This window comes from Tasmannia lanceolata, unplaced genomic scaffold (assembly GCF_043159265.1).
Source record: "Tasmannia lanceolata isolate RefF3 unplaced genomic scaffold, GAP_Taslan_0.1 ptg000037l, whole genome shotgun sequence".
Classification (NCBI taxonomy): Eukaryota; Viridiplantae; Streptophyta; class Magnoliopsida; order Canellales; family Winteraceae; genus Tasmannia; species Tasmannia lanceolata.
In genome coordinates this window covers 22,544,436-22,570,180 of record NW_027518714.1, presented here as the reverse complement: position 1 = coordinate 22,570,180, position 25,745 = coordinate 22,544,436, and the positions used below count along the sequence as shown (strand labels likewise).

The 25,745-nt window shown below is 40.0% G+C and overlaps 1 protein-coding gene across 2 annotated transcripts; it reads right to left on the bottom strand.

Moving 5' to 3' along the window:
- Nucleotides 1-246: 246 nt before the first annotated feature.
- LOC143861000 (putative disease resistance protein At4g27220) lies at nucleotides 247-23,903 on the bottom strand. Of its 2 annotated transcripts, none has more exons than XM_077371882.1 (3): nucleotides 23,739-23,903; nucleotides 880-3,880; nucleotides 247-535 (listed from the first exon to the last, which is right to left on the bottom strand). In XM_077371882.1, exon 2 carries the CDS (start codon nucleotides 3,873-3,875, stop codon nucleotides 921-923), a length of 2,955 nt encoding a protein of 984 aa, XP_077227997.1. In that variant the 5' UTR covers nucleotides 3,876-3,880; nucleotides 23,739-23,903; the 3' UTR covers nucleotides 247-535; nucleotides 880-920. The 2 variants fall into 2 exon arrangements, with proteins under 2 accessions (XP_077227997.1, XP_077227996.1); XM_077371881.1 differs by having other exon boundaries at nucleotides 897-3,880; nucleotides 23,739-23,902.
- Between the last annotated feature and the right edge of the window lie 1,842 nt (nucleotides 23,904-25,745).

The window sequence follows — 25,745 nt, the reverse complement described above, 5'->3', positions numbered from 1 at the left end:
TACTTACCATTCGCCAATGTGTGTGTTCTCAACCATGTCTCTACCATCCTTGAGATATTTAATTGGCTTTCTAACTCTCAATCTCGGTCTCGATTGATCATTTCATTTTCTAATTTTTGTTACAACAAATTAGAAAATGAAATGCCCAACTGCCACCGAGATTGAGAGTTTAAAAAAAAAAAAAATCAAATCTCCTCAATTAACAAAGCACAGATTATCTTCTCTGAAAACAGAACAGTTGAGGAATACAGAATGACTAATGAAAGGACTAAGATTGAATAGCAAAAAAAAAAAAAAACCTTCAACACACAAACTTATATGTCAAATACAGGAAATTCAACATATCCATCAAGCCACAAGAGCAGTAAAAAAAACAAAGAGCACAACATCGAGAGCTACAAACCCAGTTCGTAAAACCCCTTTCAGTAAAAGAATGGTTGGATTTCCGAATCAGTTCAGCACATCAGCATCAATACCACTAATAAGAGATAGGCTAATTTGGATGGCTACGATACAGTACGCGTGTGAGAGCTTCCTGCAAACACCAGAAATGGTGGTGGGTGAGAGAGAGACTTTGGAATAGAGTAATCTAATCGTATATAGGTTGTGATAGTCAAGTGGGGCCCACATTATTGAGTGGTCCAAGTGATTAGTCTGTTGGGCCCAGCGTATATAGGTTGTGCTGCCACAAAAATCTTCTCCATAGATAAGATGATCATGACCCTCCATTATAAATAGGGATTTGGTAGGGACGATCGTAGAAAGCATTTTGAAGAGAGAGTGGAGCCTAGCCTTGTGCGATTGTCCCTACCAAATCCCTTATAAATAACATTATAACATACATCTATTGACTTGAACCGAAAAAATAAAAATAAAAACCTGTGGGGGCGAAATACCGTAATTGGGATTTGGGATGGGCTTCAGAAATATAAAGAGTGGAAGAAAGGTTGGAGTTGTTGTTTGATGGCATCGTTTTCCCACTCCAATGCTTCCCACCATTCTCTCTCGCCACAAATCTTCCTTAGATTGGGTGCCTTTTTTATCCCCACGGGAAGCCTCTTTAGATTCGGACAGCTACGAACATCTATGTGTTCAAGTGCAGGAAAAGCCAAGGAGACCCCTTTGCAAATACTACCCAATTGAGTTACTCCTCGAAGACTTAAGACTCTCAACTTCGGGAGCAGTGATGGTAGAGCATCATCGTCGTCGTCATCATGTTGGAGTTGGTCGACCTTCTCCTCTTCATTTACAATTATCTCCTCCAATTCATCGCACTCCCTGACCCGCAGCTCTTGTAAATTAGGGAGTTGTTGAAGATTAATTCGGCGCCAAGAAAAAAGCTTCCTCAACTTCTCACAACCCCACAAATGCAATTTCGTAAGGCTAAAGAGGGTTCCAGGTGGCATCGACCCCTCCCAAAGGCTCCGCAAATTAGGTAGACCATAAAGACGTAGAAAGCCCAAGTTTGGTAAAGCAGTAGTCTCTTCTTGTAGCCCGTTCCAATCCATTGCAGTCACCATTTCTTGGCAACATAAGATTTCACACATTTTCAATTCATTCATGTTTTCCACGCCGATTTCCAAGAGGTCTCTAACTCCACCATGACCGATTAACTTTAATGCATCGGCACGACTTAGTACTTCAACGATCGCATTCGCATGGGTTGTGACATTACCACCAAGTGCCAAAGTTCGACCTCGTTTAGTATAGCGCCAGAAGCTTGAATAACAGAAACCAACCACAATTTGAAATGTTTTAATATGTTTCTCTTTCCACGAAAGGCTGCCTTGGACAAATTGTTCAAGGCACTCCACATTTGGGAAGTAGCAGAATCCGAGATGAGTTAGTTCCCTCAAGCTGCATATCTCCTCTGCCACACAATTTGCAAGGCTCTCATCCCACCTCCCATCACGTGGATCTACCAAGATACTCAAGTCTTCCAATAGAGAGAGCCTCGATATTCTTACTCTGAGTTCATGACAAAACACATTCAGAAGCCTAAGTTTAGTCAGCTCCCCAATCTCAATAGGTAAACAATCAATCTTCGTCCCGGCTCCAAGAGCAAGCACATCAAGTTCCTTTAGTGCCCCAACTTGAGACGTGAGCGTCTTCAAATTCGGACAACCATTTAGAAATAGAGCTCGAAGGCTGACCAAATTGCTAACGGATTCTGGTAGCGACTCTATGCCGGTGGAACTTAGGTCCAAAACTCGGAGGCTTGCCATGTGATCAAAGAACGCTGCAGGAATTTTTGTTAATGTGCTGTTCCCTTGAAGAAACAATGTCAAGAGCTTGAGGCAATATGGTGACTGGGGAAGACTTTTTAATCTATGATGCATCAAGGAGATCCTCTCCACGTTTTCCCATTCCTTTTCCCTTGGGGGTTCGCTTATCCAAGCACCATCTCTCACTAAGAATCTACACCCTTCTCCAGTTGGAGAAGTGATTCGTAATGCTAGATCCCTTATAACATCATGCATCTTGACAGAGTCTGTAAAAAATGTCTCGGCACTTTCAAAAAGAGATGCATCTATGAGATGTTTTACTATAGCATGTCCCTTATCATATGCACCTGCACCATTGATAAAACCTTCCCCCCTCCAATACTCAATTAATCTATCTATTGGTATCTCATGGTCTTCCGGATACAGTGCCCCGTACAAAAAGCAATTCTTTGTATTGTCATTGTTTAACCTGTCGAAACTGAATTTCAAGCGCTTAAACACTTGTTCTTCCATATCTTCGATCTCACATGTAGTTGGCGAGCATAACTCATTCAATGCATTTTTCCACACATGGACATTAGCCTCCTTCCTCAAGCTCCCTCCCACCACGATGATTGAAAGTGGCAGACCATGGCACTCCTTCATCACATCCTTTGCTAAGGATTGTATGCTTGGATTTTCAACAACGTCCCCCACTTTGTTTTGGAAAAGTTTCCATGCTTCCTCTTCAGATAAGATATCTACTCTTATCTCCACATCAGTATCCATCGACTTACAAACTTGTAGGCGTCTAGTCGTTAGCACTATTTTGGAACCGTTCTCTAGGTTTATGCGAGGGATTCCAACATTGTCCAACTCTATTTTCTCCCACATGTCATCCAAAAGAAGAATGAACTTCTTTCTTTCCAATTCCTGATATATTCTTGTTGCCATAATGTCATTTGATTCATCACTTCCTAAATTCAATGACAATCGTTTTGCAATTACATTCTGCACATTTTGCAAGCTCCAATCTTTTGAGACGGTTACCCATATGACAATTTCAAACAACTGGGTTATTTCTGCTGAGTTGTTCAGACTTTTCATCACCGTCGTCTTTCCAACTCCACCCATTCCCCAAATTCCAATCTTTTTTTTTTTAATGTCTTTGATGCATCCCAATATTTTTTGTAGAGTGCGATCAGTTGATGTGTTCCGTTCTATTGTTGGTCCAGGTACGGGTTCAGCTATCTTTGTCGGTGCGTCAATAACCACCCCACCGACCCAAGAGGCAGATTTCTCCAAGAGATCTATGATCGAATTAGTGGACTCAACAACACGTTTGCCAAGCTTCAGCCGCAATGAAACATCGGGACACCATCCCATCAAACATTTTTTCTCCTCATGGTATTCTTTCTCTATCACATTCACCTTATCTTGTAGCCTTTCCACCTCTTTAAGCCAATTTTCACATTCATTTGTAGCAGTCCCTTTGCTTCCAGGCCTACTTATCTCGCCTTTGATGTCGTCCCTTCTACTATACAGAACGTTTGCTTTTACATTGAGATTTTGAAAATTCTTTTCAAGATTTTTGATGTAACTAATGCGTCGAATAATAGGATCACCTAACCACTTCGCAATTTCAAATACCGGTGCCGCAAGGGACTGCATATTGACTGCAAAATAAGAAAAGAATGAGAGGCAAATAAAAGTGTGTATTCAATCTTATGAATAGACAGATCATATATAATCCACCTCAAAGGAATCCAAATAAAAAGATAAATTCTTTTAGGGAAATGATTTTAGCACTCCGCTGTTTTGATATGTCGCAAGAGTACCTTGTCTTTTTATTTTTAATTGGCATTGTCAGAGATTTTTGGGAACTGTAAATAACCTTTTGACTGCCCTTTGAACACTAAAAGACAAGAATCTTGCTCGACATATCAAAACATTGGACTGCTAAAATCATTTCCCTTCTTTTAATTTATAATATTTTATTCATTAAAAATGACTAATTCAATCTTCGTATATGGGCAAAAACAACACTCATATGCTCGTGATAAAAGATAAAAGGTATACAATAAAAATCCCTGCTCCTAAAAGACAGAGAATTGGGAAGACATGAATATTTGTATTAGTGAATGTATGTTGAGGGTTAATGGATGATTTCCATCCAAATCAGATCATAATTTACTGTGATTGAATTGAACGTAGAAACTTCATACAAAATATTCTATATCTCGATTGGGAAGAAAAGTTACGTAGATAATTTCACAAGGCAAAAAACAAAAGGACGACTCAAGTGGATTACTAATGTAGAACGTAACATAGATGATTACCTTGGGCACCTGGAATAGAAAAAATGGGCCAAAAGGGCAAGTGATATTTGGCTACGGTTGGCTACAGTTATAGGAATCGGTATTAATGTACATTGTTGAAAAAAGGATCATCATACCTACAGGAAAGCCAATCAACTAAAGTTCATAGGCTATTCCGAAGCATCTCAAGAAGAGGCCATTTAGAGGGTCAAATTTCAGTTTGATATCAAAATCTACTATTTATACTGTGTTTTTATCTTGCTCATTTTTAGCCGTCTATCGTATTGAGAGTTCTACTAGATTATAATTCTCCTAATTAAGGGTAATGAGTTTTAATAAGTATAATATTTTTTACTATTTTATAAAATTTAATGTTTTTAATAAGTACAGCTTATAGGAAAGCGAGTTTTGTTTGGAGTCTCTAGGACCATTTAAGACTCAATGTGGGACTTTTGATTATTATCTATAGAAGTTTATTCTCTAGATCCCCTATGGATTCAAGGATTTGATCAAAGGTACATCTTCTCCCTCCTTTCTATAGTTTCATTCATGCGTCAGGGTGTGACCATAGATTACCCCCTTTCCGATGGCTGATAACAACGGAATGGGCTAAAACAATTCGCCAGGAATGACGATATGATAGTGATGGCATTCGAGGCTTTTCACTGGAACAATTCAAAGATCAATGCAGGAGATGCAAGTAGTGATTTCTTAATTGATAGACACCTTAGAGTGCAATCAGATCTGTGAGAACGAACCAGACATGATCGGTGAAGGAGCTTGCGGTCAACATGTTTGTGATTCACTATACATACTAAATCATGGACCTCCACACAGTGTAAGTGAATCCAACAATAAAGAGGTTGAAGAGCGAGACATGATAAAAAAAAACCAATCAAAAATGATCTTCTAGACTTCAATTGTCAATTTCAATCAAAGGCTTCCCGATTGGCTTATTGAGGTAGTTATATTTTTGTATTATATGGAGGTTTGCGAAGGCAAAGAGGTGAAGTTAGTGGCATAAAAGCTTAAAAGTGGGACTTCGGCCTAGTGAAAACAATTCCAACTTTTACAGACATAGCAGATGAAGGAACCGATTCAAATTTGGCAAAGAATGAAGCGGTTACTGCGAGCATGATTCGTGTAAATAGATTATGATCAAGTGTTATTCCAACAATATTAGAATTGTCATCAAGGATGCCTATTTGAGAAGGATTATGTGAAAGTGTTTCAATGCTTATCCCCATGTAATGATTTGACAGAGACAGAATCATAGCAAGTAGCAAGATTCACAGGTGGATTGCCCATGGTCATCCATGATAGAATATGGACACAACTCGTTTAGACCCTTAACGAGGTGTCAAGTTAGAACCTAGAGTAGATGCGAAACTAGATGAGCTTCGAGTAGGAACTCGGCAGTAAGGGGGTCGACTACTATTGAATCACCATGGGACATGATTCACAGCCAATGGAGGGGTCTTATTTGAGGGTGATCCTGACCACCCCTATCCATGAGCCGAGTTTTCGACAGTGAATAAGATAAAATGATCACTATTAGGAATGGGAACCAGAACTCATATTCTCCATCCCATCCGCTCCAAAATGATCACTACTAGGGCTGGGATCAGAAAACCTGTATTCTCCACCCCATCTGCTCAAGTGTTATTGATAGCTTTGCCGACTTCAATGGCATATATTTATGCGGGTCCTACTAAAAAAAGGATTGGGTTATTCGGTAAATACATTCAACCATGGCCAGCCTAAACAAAAATTCAATCAATGTCCCCAGTGTCAAGTATCTAACTTTGTAACTAGTTTAGAAGGGGCAGGAAACGGGAATCTCAAAATTGAAGGGAAAGAATAAGAAGTCCCCCAAGAAGGTAGTGAAGAAATGTTGGCCTATGAAGATCAAATGTTGTCCCTTGTCGTGAGGAGATTAATGTAGTCTCCTAATCAAGAGGCATATCCACAGTGACACAACATCTTTTAAAAGAAGTATACAATGAATCAGAGATTTTGCAATTTGATTATTGATGAGAGCAATAGCGAGAATATTATCTCTATAGAAATGGTGTACGAACTATAGTTGAAGATGGAAGACACCCTTCCATACAAAATATGTTGGATCAAAAAGGTCAATTAAAATTTTTTGTTGAGAGGCATCAAATTTCATTTTCTATTGTAATTGTTCTTTAAAGATAGAGTTGTGTGTGATTTGGTCGATAGGAATGGCTATCAATTACTTGATCGGCCCTAGTTGTATGATGTTGAGTACCCATAAGGGCAGAGACAATGTTTATATCTTTTTCAAAGATGGGAAAAATAATCATTGCCTCTATGAGAAGGAAGAATCAACCTTGAACTTTAAGAGTGGTGGGGCGGTCCCTCCTAGCTCTGATAGATTTGTGAAAGAGTCTACAAAAATATGAGAGATATATGCCTTGATAGTGAAGGGTGATGTTGTGACTTGTGAGGCCTATCGGTAATCCAAAAGGCTAAATAAATTGATACAAGAGTCGAACGAAATTATTCCCAATGAACTCCCAAATGGAATTCCTCTATATGTGATATTCAACACAATATTGACCTTATTCTGGGCACTAGTTTGCCTAATCGTTCGTAGTCATATGAGTCCAAAGAAGAACAAATTATTACAAGGTTAAGTAGAAGAATTGGTTCATAAGGGACTAGTTAGAGAAAGTATGAGCTTGTGTGTCGTGCCAACATAGACGACAATAAGAAATATGGAAATTAGAGCATCTGTTTGATAGTAGGGCCATTAATAAAATTATTTTCTGAAGATAGATTTCCTATATCACTGCCGAATGATATGTTGGATATGCTAGAATGGTTGACAATGTTTTCCAGATTAGATTTAAGAAGAGGGTATCACCGGATTAGGATCAGATCAAGTGACGAATGGATAAAAGCCTTTATGACCAAGGAGGGTCTATTATATGAGGGTCCAGTAATGTCATTTGGGCTCACAAACGCACCAAGCACCTTCAGAGGCAAATGAACCAAGTTTTTTTTTTTTTTTGATGAGTACTAATGAACCAAGTTCTCAAGCCTTATCTTGGTCAATTCGATGTGGTCTATTTTGAAATTATACTAATATACAATTGCAGTGAAGAAGAGCATGTTGGTAGCATAAGAAAGGTACTTCTTGCCCTCAAAGGAAACAAGTTAGGTAAGAAGTGTAATTTTATGAAATAGCCTTCTATTGTTTTCTATCTGGTAGGCTCTAAAGGGACCCATATAGATGAGAAGGTAAGAGCTATTATGGAATGACGTACACCTAAAACCACTAATGAAGATAAGGAGCCTTCTCTCACCGGTTTGTGAAAATTTCAACACTATCATAGCGCCCATCACATAATGCATGAAGAAATATTCTACTGACACTACAAGAAAAAGGGCCTATAGCGATGACTTTTTCCCGTTGCTCATTAACCGTTGCTACAACATAACTAGGGGTGCAACTCGGGTCGGGTTGGGTCGGGTTGAGTCTCAACCCGAACCCGACCTGACCCGAGTCTCAACCCGAAAGTGTCAATCCGACCCAACCCGAATTAAAAATTTCTGAACCCGACCCGAGTTGTAGAAGAAAAATAGAAATAAAAAAAGGCAAAAAAATAAAACTAGAAAAGAAGGTATCTGGGTGCTTCTTCCACCTGAGAATCGTGGGTGATAGCAAAATCGTGCCCATCAAATGATTATTGGCCTGATGAGTTGAGATGGAACATCATCTTCTCAGGGAAGATGGGCTTGATGAGATGCTCCTTGAAATTAGCAGTTTCATTGTGTGGAAAATGATGGTGAAAATGAGAGCGTTGTGGTGAGGAAGGTGACTGTGTTGTGGTGAGGTACCAACAACAAAGCATGTGGGATGAATGGGTAGTGTTACCGAGTTCAAGCAAAAAGGAAGAAGGAAAATGGCTGAGGCGGTTTACAATATAAGTGTAAAATAGTTGGTATAGTAAGAAATGTAAAAGTAATACAACAATGGAAGAAAAGAGGTCTGATGGTGATGGGCCTGACGTACTGAGTACTACTGACTGATAGCTGTCGAGACAAATTTAAAAAGTAACTTTTGAAAGAAAAAAGATGGCCCCATTTCATTTTATCTCATTTTCAAAAAATTTAACCTTCTAAGCAAGAAAGCTTCAGGTTTCGGGTCGGGTCGGGTTTTCCGTTCTTCAACCCGAACCCAACTTAAAATCAAATCGGGTTGCCTTTTTCAAACCCAAACCCGACCCGAGTTTTGACCAGAGGGAGTAAAATGAGTTTTGGGACAAAACGAGAGATATGTAGGATAAGGATGTCGATTTGAATGATGTTTCTACGGTTGAGAATTTTTTTAATGGATATTTTAGGGAATTCGGGTGGAAGATTGGTGAAAAAATAATGCAAGGTGAGATTAATGGAGGTTTTGGGTTCTTGAGAAGGTAGTTTATGGTAAAAAACTAAAAAAATACATGAAAGAGATAGATACAAGGGTTGGAATCTCACAAACTAAAAATCCAAGACATCGCACCAAGGGATTCCTACGCATCGCACCATAGGGAAGATCAAGGCATCGTACCTTTGCAAGGAGTAGTGATGCATGACGACCGAACATTTAAATGATATTTGGCTTTGATACCAAAATTAACACAGGGCGGATCTGTGTGAGGAGGATGAAGGAATAATTGAAATAGGGGGATCTAAATTTCCGCAAAAAGTCTAACAGCAGATCGGAAAAAGGGTTTGTTATTGGTGAAGCCTGATCTCAGTCTAATCTGGAAAGTACTGTACACTCTACCTCGACTGCGGCGGTCCCGTACTTTCATGAATTAGGGTTTTTTCTCTTTATTGTAACGCGTCTTAGAACTCTATATAAAAGGGATGTGTTATCAGGAGCCGCCTAAGAGAGGTGTGAGGGTTTTTGTAATCTTTTCTTCAGAATAGTGGAATCGTTGGCTTGTCGCTCTGCCGTGGACGTAGCCCATACCAAACTGGTTGGGTGAACCACGTAAATATGTGTGTTCTGTGTGTGATATTTTGTTTTATCTTTGCATCGTTATTCTGCTGCGTTATTAATTCCTAACAGGGTCGTACAGAACAATTCGATCGTTGGATTGACTTGATTCTTGAATATGTAGTAGGAGATATTATGGGAATGAATATAACCAATTTTGGTGCAAATCCGATCTCAAATCTGGGTGAAAATACAGAATCTGAAATTTTTGTAAATCGACGGCGCAGATCTAATTACGGGATCAGATCCAAACGTTGGATTACTCCGGGTTTTGTATGTGAGAAAAGCCTATAAGAATTAACAAACCCCAAAGTTTGGCCTCGATCAGACAGTCGGATGGTCCGATTGGGGTTGATTTACATAAATTGATTAAGAAATGGCTAATTTTGATTTGGGAGGGGTGGACAGAAAAAAGAAACATGAACGAGGCTGGTTTTGATTTTGATTCAGCTCAGGAAGCTTTCTATACGCTAGGAATCTTTAAAAGTTGTTACCGGAGATCTTTGATCTTGATAGGCCGGAGATCTTTGATCTTGATAGGCCAAAGGGGGAGTAGAGGGAGATCATCATGGTTCCCCCCAGATCTTTTCCTCGGTCACTAGGAAGCCAGGAGGACTTGGACATGATGACAAGGAGGTTAGAGTTCATAAATGGTATTGCTTGGGAAAGGAGGAATGTTTCAAACCAAAATGAAAGCGACTGGAAGTGTTTGAAGTGTAAATACAACAATTTTGGCTCTCGTAGTATCTGCAGAAGATTTTTGGGGCCGAAGAATAACAAGAAGGAAGAGGTGGTTAAAACATGGGTTCCTAAGGCAACCCCCAAGGAGAATCTCACTCTTAGAGTGAATGAGAAACCGCTTTGTTCACTATCCCAATCAACTTGATTAATGACAGGAAGAAGACCCTAAAAAGCTGCTTGATATGCACTATGAGAAACAGGTCCCTGCTGAAGAAGTTTGAACTTGGGTGAGGAGACAATGGGCCCTTGAGCTTCTTAGCAAACCATTTTCTATTAGCCCTTCAATGGTGCTTTTCTATTTTGAGTCTCAGGGTCAGGCTACATCCATTCTACGGCAGGGTGGTGACGCTTTGGGAGGATATCTTGTTTCCCTTCAACCGTGGTCTCCTGCTCTAAATACTGGTGCAAAAATAGTGAGGCTTAGGTTCTTCAATATTCCACTTCATGCCTGGTCACTCTCCACGGCGGAGGTTTTGAGTCAGCATTTTGGGCAAGTTTTGGAATCACAGATGTCTGGTAGTCATGACCATTGTCTAGAATTTGCATATGTTAAGGTATTAACTTCGATGTGGAATTGTCTACCATCTTTTATAAACCTTATGGTAGATTCCACTGTCTATCCAGTTGGAGTTAAGATGGTGGATGAGGCATTAATGTCCTTTAAGGATCGTTCGGCGGAGGGGGATTCCTCCCCTTTGGCCCCCTGTCTTTGAAGCCTCAGTTGACCCTTCGTTGGCGGTTGACCCCCTGTGGATGGGCCTTTCATAGTAGTCCCTTGGGGTAAATCTGTCATATCCATGGTAAAAGAGCCTTTGGACAGATCTGCCCCAAGATTTGAATTATCCTCTACTTCGGGAGCGGAAAAACCCTCAGATAAATCATAAAGGTTAGCCTCAACATTGAAAGGGAAATCTTGGGAAAGGGGCGTGTCAGCAGACATTAAAAGCTAAATCTTGTATCAGCTCCAGAAAAGCTTTCAGAAAAGATATCTCTGACTGTCTCAATCTACAACCAGTGTCAGTTGAAAAAGCGGTAAAAATTAAAAAATCACTTTTTTAGAAATAAAAATAATAAGGGAAGTTCAAGAGTTTTGAATGACAGCATCAGTCATATCAGAGAGCTTCGTGTCAGCTCCTCTAGAAAAGGCACACCGATTAAGAGAGAAAAAGCAGGACAGAAAGGGCGAGGCATGCGTCTCGAAAATCATTTATTAACCATGAAAGGGGGCCTCTCTCTCTTTAAAAGAAATCCCTTGGGTTTCCGGAGGAAAGAAAACCCGAGTTACTTAGCCTCCAAGTTTAGCCTCCTCCTGAAGGACTTTGATAAACCTTTCTCCTCTATCATGTCGTCTGATTCTGGTCCCTCCTCTAGGAAGAGGAAGGCGATTTCTTTTGAGGTAGACGACCTTCGGTTCCTTAAAGACCTGGAATTCGATGAAAAAATGGTGGCAGAAGAGTGTCCTGCACCAAGGGAAATCTCCATGGGAATATGGAAGAGGTAATGGAAACAATTCAAGAGGGACGCTATGGTTAACAAGGATTATCTTCTAAAAGTCTCAGGGAAGACTGACCCTAAGGAGGCTTTTGTCGGAATCTATAAACTTTCATTTTTTAAGGAAGCACTGGAAGAGGAGCGAAGAGCCCGTCGTCAGCGTTGGGAGGAGGTTAAGGCAGCGGAGAATGAGAGACTGGAAAAATTGGTGGCTATCTCACTAGAGGAAACCCAGTAGTCCAGGGATTCCCTAGACCGGGAAGTTAGTATGGAGGTTCGGGTTCGGATGGGGTTGGAGGTGGAAGATCAAGAAGAGGGTTTAAGGTCGGTGGATCTTTTGGAGTCAGAAGAAAGTAAAGCTCTTCCTTCTGAGGAAATGGCGAGTTGTTGGCTATAGGGGATGTCTTTGGGATAGGTTTTGATGATGATCTTGAAGCCATTAAGAATCTGTTTCTGTCTATGGCAATCAGAGATTTGAATGAAAGAAGGGAGGTCTCTTTGGAGAAGGATGGCGGAGAGAAGGGGGCCGAGGGTAGTAACCCTAAATGAAAAGCCTTTAGGCCCCGATAGTTGGAAAAAAATAGAGGAAGTAAAAAGGAAAAAAAAAGACTTTTCAGATAAAGAGGAGAAGGACGAAGAAAAAATATACGAAAGAAGAAAATTGAAGAATGGGTTATATTAGAAGATAGGTGTTTTGGGGTTGTTTCATTGAAAGTGCCTTCTTTGATGGGAAGTTGATTCCCCTAGGCTTGAGAATCCTCAGTATCTCGTGTTTAGGGTCGACTCCTTCCTCAATCTTGTGCATGATGGTGGCGGTATTTTTCTCAATTAGTCTGGTGGTTTTCATTTAAGTTTTAGGATTTGAGTTGTAAGTTGTTAGATGATAAATACTCTTGATGATCATCCAAGATAGCTATCGTTTAAATAGCACTGTGAATTCCTTGTCGATATCTAGAAGCACTCAATCTTCAGTAGCCATTGCTTGAGAGACTCGTTCTTTCACTTAGGCTTTCCTGTGTGGATACTCTAGCTTTGCTAAATCTTCTTGGAATTTTACGATTAGATCTAGAGTTTTAGAGTTTAGAATGCAAGTTTGGTATTTTCAGGAGAATCGGCTTATCCGTAGTTTTAGAGGTACTTGTTAGGGGAACCAGAATTATTTGCAGTTTTAGAAGGGTATAGATGAAAGTTTTGAAAGAATGCTATGGAAGTTTGTAAAGAAGGCATGCTATTGATTAGCAGAAAGGGGTATTTTATGCTTTTACTTTGGCTTATTTTGCTTAATTTTTGAATTGGTCTTTGAAAGAATGCTATGGAAGTTTGTAAAGAAGGCATGCTATTGATTAGCAGAAAGGGGTATTTTATGCTTTTACTTTGGCTTGTTTTGCTTAATTTTTGAATTGGTCTCGGGTATGCCCGTGCCAATGCAACTTAATATTTTGTATTGCAGGCTGGGACTCCTGGTCCCAAATGCTATCTGAGTATTAATGAAATATGTCAACTTCCAAAAAAATAAATAAATCAAGGCATTACACTAAGGGGTTCCTAGGCATCGCACCATAGGGATGATCAAGGCATCGCACCTTTGCAAGGAGTAGACATGACATCCACAAAAGAGAAGAAACATTCAAATCTTTTTCATTCATCATAACATAACATAGCATTCTTTTCAAAAGTGTCCTAAGGCTTACAATATATAAGAACAAAGAAGAGAACTAGAAAGTTCTAAACCCTAAAAGAAAAACTTTTTGGACCAAAATACCCTATCGCTTGCTTCCTACTTAAAAATCCCGTAATACACAAGTGGGGCCTATTTAAAACATACATAAGTCAAAGAATTTAAGTTATTTTGATGTAAAAAGACTCTAATACCCATACTATAACATAAAGGACTTAAAAGACACCTAAAACACACTTAAAAATTAAAATATAGCCCTACGATGGTCCCCATTATTCTCTCCTACTTGAAAAGCTTCGACCACGTCGAATAAAATGATTGGCATGATGAGTAAAAGTTCTTCAACTGGAATCCTCGCACGTGTCGCATACGGTTGTCCTTTCCAATGAACTACGTACTTCCAACACACAAGTTGCTTTGGGCAATCATGTCGATGGTTTGAAGTAGTGTAATAACCATGTGCGCTTTCGATTTGTTCCTAATGACGTGTCAGCTTAGGGAAAGTGAAACTTGGTTCTTCTACTTCCTTAAGTTTGTAGGCTTCTACTTCTGTATCCTCGAGCAAGTAGTAAAAATTTGGCAAGGGTCCAAACATTACGATCAAAGACTATTTTGGTGTAATCTGAAGCTCCTTTTGACTATGTCGAGCGACTTTCCTCTTTCAGGGGTGTTGTATGATAGTTGTTGCTCTCTTGATTCTCTTATAATGTTCACGAACTAACTTCTGTCGGAACCAACTTTGTACGACGATTATGGCTCTTCTCCGTTCTAATTCCGTGTTCTCCAAAGAAGGTATCAACAAAGGTTGTTCCGACACGATCTCCTGACTCTGTGGAATCTGTGAAGTTTCTATGGCTAGATGATGAGCATGACAACCTTGGTAAATATGACCCACGCAATCCAAGTGGGATAGCAAACCATCAAATTTGGCGTTCAAGCCTTCCAAAAATTCAACTATTCGATCTTCAGTGCATCTAGATGACATGTGTCCACCTTGAGCACTGATACAAAATTGATGCAGGACGATCGAACGTTGAAATGATAGTTGGCTAGAGGACGAGCATGACAACCTTGGTAAATATGACCCACGCAATCCAAGAGGGATAGCAACCCGTCAAATTTGGCGTTCAAGCCTTCCAACAGTTCAACTATTTGATCTTCAGTGCATCTAGATGACATGTTTCCACCTTGAGCAATGATACCAAATTGATGCAGGACGATCGAACGCTGAAATGATAGTTGGCCTTGATACCAAAATTGACGCAGGACGGATCTGTGGGAGAATGATGAAGGAATAATTGCAATTAGGGGGATCTAATTTTCTGCAAAAAGTCTAACAACAGATCGGAGAAAAGGTCGTACGGAACAATCCGACTGTTGGATTGACTTGATTCTTGGATATGTGGCAAGGGATATTATGGGAATGAATATATCCAATTTTAGCTCAAATCCGACAGTCCGACCATAAATCTATGTGAAAACATAGAATCTGTAATTTTCGTAAATCGACGGTCCAGATCTAGTGTCGAGATCATATCCAAACGTTAGATTACTCCGAGTTTTTGGATATGTGAGAACAACCTATAAGAAGTAACAAACCCCAAAGTTTGGCCTTGATCAGACTGTTGGATGGCCCGATTGGGGTTGATCTACGTAAATTGATTAACAAACGGCTGATTTAGGGGGGGGAGGGGAGAAACATGAACGAGAGATAGAAAGGAAGATCAGAATCTCACCAACCAAAAGCTAAGGCATCACACCAAGGGGTTCCTAGGCATCGCACCATACGGAATATCAAGGCATCACACCTTTGCAAGGAGTAGACATCACATCCACAAAAGAGAAGAAACTTTCAAATCTTTTTCATTCATCATAAATTTTTTTTTGAAAAGGGCAGAATATTATATATATGAAAACAGAACCGAGATGGTCCTGAAGGAACAAAGATAAAACAAGGATAAAAAATTACAATAAATCAAGGAGGAAGATAATCAAAACACTCTAAACCTGTCCTAAAGACCCCTTTCTTGGCTAGAGAATCTGCTTCAGCATTGACTGATCTCCTAACATGGCCGTACACAATGGAAGAGCCCTGAGCCAGGTCCTCAATTTCCTCAAAAAAAGGCAAAAATCTCCAGGGGGGGATCGCCTCACCCGAAAGCCATCGAATTACATTTAAGAAATCCCCTTTGATTCATTCATCATAAATAACATAGCATTCTTTTCAAAAGTGCCCCAATGCTTACAAGAGAACTAGAAAGTCCTAAACCCTAAATGAAAACCTAACAATTTTGGACCAAAATACCCTCTCTTGCTTCCAACTTAAAAATCCCGTAATACACATGTGGGGCCAATTTAAACATACATAACTCAAACAACTTAAGTTATTTTGATGTAAAAAGACTCTAATACCCCTACCATAACATAAAGGACCTAAAAGACACCTAAAACAGACTTAAAAATTAAAATATGGCCCGACGACGGTCCCCATCAAGTAGACATCACATCCACAAAAGAGAAGAAACTTCAAATATTTTCATTCAGCCTAACATAACATAACGTTCTTCGAAAGGGCCCTAAGGCTTACAATATATAAGAAGAAAGCAGAGCACTAGAAAGTTTTAAAACCCTGAAGAAAAAACCAACACTTTTAGAGAAAAATACCCTCTTGCTTGCTTCCCACTTAAAAATCCCGTAATACACATGTGGGGCCTATTTAAAACATAAATAACTCAAAGAACTTAAGTTATTTTGATGTAAAAAGACTTTAATACCCCTACTAGAACTTAAAGGACTTAAAAGACACTTAAAATACACAAAAATTAAAATATGGCACTACGATGGGCCCCATCACCTTCCCAAGTCCAAAAGCAAGAAGTGAAGTTTCCAAGAGCTGTTAAACCCCCCTTATCACTCCACTACAACACCATCCCTAGTAGATTCACATACCACTAGCATGCAACATCACATCACACAACACCGTACCATTATTTTGCACTGCATTGTAGAAAACTACCCCAACATTGACATCTCTAGCAGACAAAAGGAAGCTTCTAAATAACCTATCCATAACCCTAGTAGAGAGATAGACCCTCAGAGTCGTATGGCGAGATCGAAGCATCTATTCCATCCCCTTCCTTGAACATTCTTGATCTTTCAAGCTTTTAAATGTTTACCGTTGATGAGGGATTTCTGCACGACGACTCAGCAAGGAGTCAATTGCGATGAGACCAGGCTAGGACCTGCCAAGGACTCCGATTGCGCCCGTTCGCACACAAAAAATCCTATGATTCTAGCTTTGTCCTCCACATACTCGTATTCTCGGACAAAGAGGGACACATGTAGATAAATCCTTTTGTGCATTCGCGACGGCACACATTCTAGCACTCTGATGATGAGCCAGAGCTTTCCAAGAAGATACACCTCGATTTCCAAAGCATCCTCGAAACTTAACCCCATAAAATCTAAAAATATAATTCTCGAAAACCTCCACAAACCACCAAACAATATCAAACCAAGGCATCCAAGTGGCTACCTACTAGCCGGTCAGATGCCTCTCCTAGGACCAATCACAATTCACCTGCTAAGACCTCATGAAACAACTAAGATTGTTTGTACAGCCTCCGCCCAATGGACGATGAAATTAAGCTGAACCACTCCGACAATGGGCGGCACCGACAGAACCTCACTTTTCTAGACTGCCGGCGGCAATTAGTTTACCATCGTTGTTAGTAAAGCTAACCCCCACGCTAGAAAAACGGGATGTCCGACCGGTAGCCCCCAAAATTATGAACTTTACCCCTCACTCGGCTATAAATAAGGACATACCCCTAGGGAAAGGAGAGGAGAGAGAGGACCTTTGGGAGTGGAAAAAACCCAGAGAGACCGGAGAGAGAAAAAGGAGGACCAAGTTAGGAAATCTAGAAGAGAGAAAAACTGAGAGAGTTAGGAAATCTAGAAGAGCGAATAATCGTCGCCTACCGCGCCCTCCTGCAATCACACACAACCTCACTATATACCCACAATGGAACCCCCACCACTCACAACCTTAACTCCGTCCAACCCTAGTAGAGACCCTAAGGAGATCAAGGCAATCAACATTGGAAGATTTGCGCCCCCATCTATGTCCTGGCAAGGACCTCTTGCACAGTTGTATTCTCTCATGAGTGCAACTCAATCAACTAGCTTCTTGCATGTATACATTTTCCACTTTAACTCGTATTTCCTTATGTTGTTCAAGGAGCTCTGGTTAGATTTAGTGCCCTAAAAGCCAGTACATTTTGTATATGCTATGTTTTATGTATTAATAAATATCATGACATTTAATGTGTATTATATTCGAATGTGTGTGATGTGCTTACATTTTGACACATATTCGTCCCTCTGTAGTAAAGTAGGAATACCATGCTCAAGGATTCACAGATCTTTGGGTGTAGGGAGATATGGTATCCCGATTCTTTGCAGACCTTAAAAGTTCCTGGTTGGGATCAAGATTGGACATCTCTTCCTGTATACAACCAACACCGGTATTGCCTACAAGCACATGTTGTGAGGTGGCTTATCTCAGTCACTTGGGTAGTGGACCCTAAGCAAGAAGTGTGGGTGCAATGATTGGATCACGCATTGAACAAGATCATATTAGAATAGCATGTGGACAGGATTTAGTAAGATTGTTCTACCCAGACAGAACCTTTTACATGTCCTTTGACCGGAGGGGTCATATTAGTCTGTGGGCCCATTCTAGGGTTTTAGTCTACCTTACAGCGATTCTTATTTGGAATAGGTAGTACTGGATCACGCACTGAACAAGATCATATTAGAATAGCCTATGGATAGGAGTTAGTAAGGTTGTTCTACCCAGACAGGACCATTTACATGTCCTTTGACCGGAGGGGTCATATTAGTCTGTGGGCTCATTCTAGGGTTTTAGTCTATCTTACAGTGATTCTTATTTGGAACGGGTAGTACTGGATCTTAGGACAAACCCTTGAGTTCAATAGGGATACCCAACATGGAATTCTCCACGCCAAAATTATGGGGGATGACATCTACAGTCTCAGTCAGCACAGTAGGCCTATAAAATAGCTTGGCCAGACAAATTTGATAAATGATTTATCAAATTATTTCGAAAAACACTTGTATGCTTTTGAAATTATTTTGCAAATACATTTCCGGGCCCAAACTGCTTAACTAGAAGGTATACTGTGAGTGGGAGCAGGGGGTAGTAGATGTCCACACTCCGTAGGACCCCAACTAAGTAGATGTAGATCGGAGAAAGGACTTACACGTTAGATGTGGTTAGGAGTATGGTGATCTGACGATCATCTTCAAGGTTATGTCTCGACGGAGGCCACTAATCTGATGCGATTGTAGTTTGACTATGGAGCAAGATCGCAGTGGGGGCCATATTTGGGTTCTGCAGGATCGACCGTCGGATTCCTGCAACGATCGCTCTCATAACTTGTATGGCCCGTTTACATCCTTCTAGGATCAAGGTACCACATTTACTAGATTGCAGGGTGGATCGGATCCGTTGTATTGGACACCAGGGAACAAATATACATGGTCTTTTGGGACAGCAAAGGACATAAAAGTAATAACAAATTAGTTAAGTGTTAACTAAAGGGTATTAGGGGAAATTCAAGTTATTAAAATAGAGCTGAAATCCCATTGGATCAGAGGTATTGAGGAGAAGTATTGATGTGATATAATAAATAAAAAGAGTTCTATTTATTTTTAATAAATGAATCATGAAAATTCTTAAATGGGAGAATTTTTAGGGGATGAGGTGGTCTTACACGACCAACCCATTCACATTAAAAATTCGTCCACTTCCTTTTAGCTTATAAAATTCAAATAAAGTAAACAAAAGAGCTTTTATTTAAATTTGAAAATTTGATGTTAATTAGTGCAAAATGTTTTTGGCAGATTATTTAGGGGAGTAGTCCCCACTCAAATTCGTCCACCACCTTTTGTATTTTAGTTTTGAAATTCAAATTAAAAGTTAGATACAATCTAGATTGAGAAAGAGTAGGGAAGTTAGAAAGATAAAGAGAGATGGAGATTAGATAGGAATTTGTTTTTGATTTAAACTAAAACAAAGTGGAGATTTTGTAGGACAAAATTCATTCAACTCACATGGAGAATTCGTCCAACATATCTCTCCACTTTAGGTTCATTGAATCTAGACATTTTTTAAACCAATTTGTAAAAGTGATAAAAATGAATGAAGTTTTTGTAGGGATTTTAAAAACCAAAACTCTAGATTCTATATATACATATAGTGCGCGAATTTTTCATCATTATCCCTGAGAAAATTCGTGCAACTCATTTCTCTCACTACTCCCTTGATTTCTCCCATCTCTTTCATCCTCTACTTCAAGATCTTGAGTAAAACTAAAAGAACACCAAAAAGCTCCATTGTTTTTTCATTTTTCCCTTCGTTTCTGATCTATATCAGAAATCTTTAAAGAACAAAAGTTGTTCGTCATCCCTTTGTGTAGGGGTGCAACTCAGGTCGGGTTGGGTCTTGTTGAGGCCGACCCGAACTTGACCTGAGGAACATGTACTCAACCCGAGTTCCAACACGATGAGGTTCAACCCGACCCAACCCGAGGAACCATTTCTCCAACCCGAACCCGACCCGACCCGAGTTCAACCCTAGTTTTTTAGCTTCCTAAATCAATGATAAAAAATGTCGGGTTTCACTCGGTTCGGGTTGAGTTCGAGTCGGGTTCAGGTTTCACTAGGGTCGGGTTTCACTTGGGACGGGTTTGCCCAACCCCTCAACCCAACCCGACCCGACTTTTTTCTGGGTTGAACCCAACCCCACTTGCACCCTTACCTTTGTGCGATCAAAAGGAATCCATTGGTCCAACTTGTCAAGTAGCGGTGTTAAGAATGATCGTAGCCATTCGGGGAGTAGATCAAGCAGAGGATCACACCATATCCAGCAATAAGTAAAGGTATTATCTCTTCTCTAGGCATTTATTTAAATCGCCATCAGATCATCTAGACCCTAGGATCCTAGGTTAACGGGCAAGATTGATAAAAAAAATTAATCTATGTGATTTTATGTTTCGTTGCGCATAGCAATCTTGCCTGGGGTGAAAACCCCTCTAACAGCTCTGGATCTACCATTAATCAAAAAGAGAATGTTAGATCGGATTCGCACCATAGGGTTTCTAGCCCATTCACACAAAAAGTCCTCCTGTAAGGTTCAACCATTGTTGGTCAGTTCCACTCGGAACTCCAAGTTGCCCACGAAGGCATTCACCCTCAATACCGCTAGAGCATTGGGGTATTTGGAAGAACGGTTCTTCAAAAAAACCTGGTAGAAGCAGAAGCCGATTTTTCAACTAATAAAAGTTAATCCCAAAATATAGCATCAATTCAACTTTTGGGGATTGTGATGAGAAGGAAAGGAAAAGGAGCACCCCATCTTACGAGCAAGGACACTCAATTAGGAATCGGGCCACCTAGAGCAATGGGTGAGCCGGATCCCAGGAAAAGTGAGCCCCGGATCCAGCCAGATCCATCCTTATAAGATGAGGCCTGTGCAGACCACCCTCTGAAACAACTCCTTGCTTCACTTTCTCCATTAGTGGGAATAAAAGGAGCGGATTTCAGTACTTTTTTAGCATCCATTTTTCCTTCAAGAGTAATTGGAATCCTGCTCTCATTTTTCCCGTAAAGACCGATCACCGATCTAGCGGAGCCGGTGCAAACCCCTAGGGGGTGCAACTTGGGTCGGGTTTTACCCGACCCGCATTGACCCAATCTGAAAATACCTTGGGTCGGGTTCTTAAATCATGGGTCTTGAGTAGGGTCGGGTTTCAAGTTGAAAAACCCGACTCAATTTCGGATAGGGTAGGGTTTCAGGTTGAAAAACCAACCTAAAACCCGACCCAACTCGAAATAGATAAATTGAGTAATGCACATATTAGTAAATATCATTGTATTTAACATCAACACTATTATTTTTGTATGTTTAAATGAATTGTTTATGTGGTTATATGAAATTTACTCTTTGGTTTGTTGTACGATTACAAGTGGAGTTTCAAACATTGACAAAAATTATAGAACTACCATCCTCTGCAAACCGGATGCATGTTTGCATTTTCTTGCTAGTTAGTCCTTGATTAATAAGTATGAACCAGTGTTTTGTATAAAAAAAGATTAAATGCAAGCATCTAAGCACTCATACACCTATATATACCTTTATGTAATCCCATGCCACTAAGTTTGTTTCTCTCTGCATTTAATCTCAGTGAGTTGAAGTTAGATAATATAAAACAATGCGCCAACGTGAAGAAACCTGACCCGACCTGCGAATTGTAATGGGTAGGGCAGGGTTTGGGAATCGTGGGTTTTCCGGAAAAAAAAACCCAACCCGACCCGACCCGAGTTGCAGCCCTGCTAACCTCTTCCGGCCCCTTGCTCAGAATCTTGATGCAGATCAAAAAAGTGTCATATCGGGACCTAGGACCTGTTATTTCCTAGGTGGCGACTATGAAAAGAAAGAGACGTGCCTCCCATTCTCACGGGACTCGGCACGCCTCTTGAAGGTATGTCTGTTATATTAAGGCCACATACTTTCCCATGCAAAATAGCATATACTCAGAAGGGGCAATGTCCGTCTTTTCCCCTCAGGTCAACCTACAGGAAAGAACGAAACAAAAGAAAAAGTAGAGCCATATACCAAAACGACAAAAAAGAAACTAAGGTCACACAGGGAGGTGGATAGAGATTGACACGCCCGTGTCTCCTTCCCTCTCCGCCACGGTTCCTTCTCTCATCTGGGCTGGGGTGCAACAGTCGACACTTGTTCTTAAGGTGGGCTACGGTTTAGATTGACTCCTGATCAGTGTAGGTTCCAATGTTATTGTTAGAATATTATATCCGATTGCAGCTCTATGGTCCATTGACTACAGAAAACAACCTTTGGCCATATCAAAAACCCCGGTTCACTCTATAACGGTCATTTCCGTTCAATCATGATCTAGTTGTTATTTGACTATTGGATCGTTATCGATTGTCGTGTGGTCATGGTTGATCCTAATCATTGGTAAACGTATGATCGTGATCTTGTGGTCCATATCGCACCTGCTCGAGTCCCGGCCAATGACTGTCATCTGGGCGATAGATAACCGATGAGAACCATTTAGTGACTGATGACACTCATCGGGTCAGCCAATTATCGAAGAAACTTATCTGGGTACGATCCCGTGGTCTATATTGCAACCATCTGTGATCGATCACATCCAAACACCATATGTTATCGTATGATTACGTTAATCGATAAGGATCGACTCTGATTATTATCAATGGCCCAAATCTACTCGGAAAAAAATTAAACCACCTAGACGATGCACAAAAAGCAACACTATGCACTTCTAGCATCATCAACCAACTGCTTTTGCTCTGCGCGCACATGTGGACCAGCATTGCACCGTCCTATGGCCACCATGCAAAACTCACTTTAAATAAAGCCAGAGCTAGGAGTAAGACATGCTTTATAAATTCCTGTAGGGAAGTGATATATCCGCCCCTTTTCATCACCAGGAACACCCCCTATCAGTGTATCAATGACTAAGGAGGGGCTGTTGTACTTATGTCAGAAGAATTCAATGCCGCTGATTGCCACACACACTGACAGAGGGTGTTCCTGGTGATCAAAAGGGGCGGATATATCACTTCCCATTCCTCTACAATGTGGGATTAAACGTGTAGTCTCTGCGAGCCTTTTGCAAACTTACCTTTTAAAAAGACCCATTTTCAAAAGGCAAAACTCCTAAAAGGCAAGCTCCATTGAAGCTCACCGTGCATTGCTAACCTTTGGCCAAGGCCACTCATTTTCAACTGGGAAACTTTCGCCCAGTTCCCGCATACTCACAGAAACCGTTAAGGGAGGGGGGGAGGGAGATATCAGCGCCCTTCACATAGAGTTATCAATTTAAAAGAAATTATTTTCAATAAGCTGCCTCAAATGAATCCAAACAAAAACACTAATTTTATATTTATCTAAGTTTTCTATAGGTGATAAAAAGACTAAATTCAATCTCATTATATGGGAAAAACCACCCAGGTGTTTTTGGGTTAGAACAATAGACAAATATACAATAAGAATCCATTACTCTTGAAAGGATCAAGATTGGAGTGTCATGAGATGATTGTGAGAACACACAAACACTTCATTACATGAAAAGGATAATTACGTGAGATACAAATCTGAAATACAGACATAAGAATTCAAACAACATACAATATGAACTCAAACAACATACCCGATTGTCCTGGTTAACAAATGCAATGAGAGAGGGAGAGAGAGATGAATGATCTTAAGGTTGCTTCTTCGAATGATCTTTATAAAAGAAATGAAGGGAGATAGATGCCTTCAAAAAGAGTAAAGTTTCTGGGTGTACGAAGAACAGAAGATAGCTTTTGAATGAGTGGATGAGCTTGTCTCCTCGAAGATAAGGCTGGAGAGTTAAAAAGGTAAATTCAGAGCATCACTTGATATTTTCGATCAGCTGACAGCAATAATTGAGGAGGGAGAGTCTCCTGAAGTCAAGGATTTATTTAAGTGACCTAAATATGGGTCTTATTTTGAATAACGAAGGTCCCAGACTCCCAGTGGTCAGCTGTGGGTACCCAAAAAACATCAACCGCTTAAACACACATTAAAGAATGTCTTTTATTATCTTGCTTGATTAACGGTCTAGAATCATCCAATTATGGTGGGACCCAGGTCAATATATAAGACATGATTAAAATCTGATCTTATTAGATGATTAAAATTAATGATGGGTTAAAATTATCAAATGAAGGTAGTCCAAATGTTATTTCTTGAAATAAATCATATTTATAACCTATTTATGAAGTTGTACAAGACTACAAGCTAATAAAAAATTATAACGAATATTTTTTGTTGGAAAGATACCCCAACAAGTGGTTAGCCTAATGCTTCTCAGATTATGAATCCTGACTATTGATAAATACACCCTTTTCTCTCCTTTAAACGTCTTTCATTGAGAAGGGGTGTATAAGCTTGTGTAACCATGGTTTTAAATTTCAAATTTGGATTTCGGTGGAGACCGACACCGAAATCAACATTATCCGAAATGGTATTTTATTTCGGCCAAAATTTCCGAATTTGGGTCGAAATTTCCGAATTTGGGTCGAAATTTCCGAATTTCGGGTGAAATTTTGTTTTTTCCAAAATTTAACCCAAAATACCTGTTTTTTTTAGATCAATATAATATTTCACCGAAGTTTTGGCCCAAATTTAATATTGAATAAAATAGTCATTTATTTGTTGTACCGGATTTTGACCGAAATTTCAAAATTTCATGGGTCCGAAACCGGTATCGAAACCGAAATTTCAAACCATGTGTGTAACTAAGTTTTTGTTATTGGAATCAATAGACGGGTGTATCCATCAAAGTAAGGGGGATGCAAACATGATACCTTTTGATGACTATAACTAGGGATTTGCTGGCGTCAATCGAGTAAGGCATTTTTCGTGCGTCTTTTTCAAGCTCATACTTAGTTGCCAACCTTTGGTGAAAAAGACTCCAATTTATTCTCCATTAAAAAATAGTTTATAAAAGAAATGGAAGGAAGATGTGGGGGTGTCAATGGATCTAGTCGGTCCGATGGAGCATCCGAATCCGAACGTTAATGAACGGGATCTAAACATATAAATAGGATCCATGGGTCGGACCATAAAATCTAGGATCCGAAAAAATTCGGATTGGGTATGGGCACGCCACAGATGCCCATTGGATAGTCACGATCCGAAATGTTTTACAAATATACCCTTCAAATTTTGTATATGCTATCACTTCTATGAAGGGTATTTTGGTCAAAACCTCTCTTATCACTAATGAATCGGATGGGAATGCGAGATTTCCCTCATTTCACTCGTTTCATTCCTACTTTTACTGTTTCACCGTTTCACAGTTTCACGAAGGAAAGAGAGAGGCGATTTTAGGGTTTTGGTCTTTTGGTTACCATTAACAACAACAGTGTTCCAAAATCCCAATCTCTCTTCAAGCTGTTAAACTCAGGTAAGGTTTGATTGTGTTTGTTCATAAACTCACATATTACCCCTAGCAAACACATGCACTTAATTTTGGAATTTTATTTCCATGTTTGGAAACCATGAAAATTTATTCCACCAAATATTCGTCGACCACTCGACCCAACGATTTTAGAGGGGATGAGGAGAGGGAGGGAATTAAGTGGGTGGAGTGAAGATAACATCGTATACCCCTAAAACCTAGTGAAAG

Coding starts and splice junctions, on each gene's coding strand:
- LOC143861000 (XM_077371882.1), bottom strand. CDS start 3,875: ATGCAGTCCCTTGCGGCACCGGTATTTGAAATTGCGAAGTGGTTAGGT.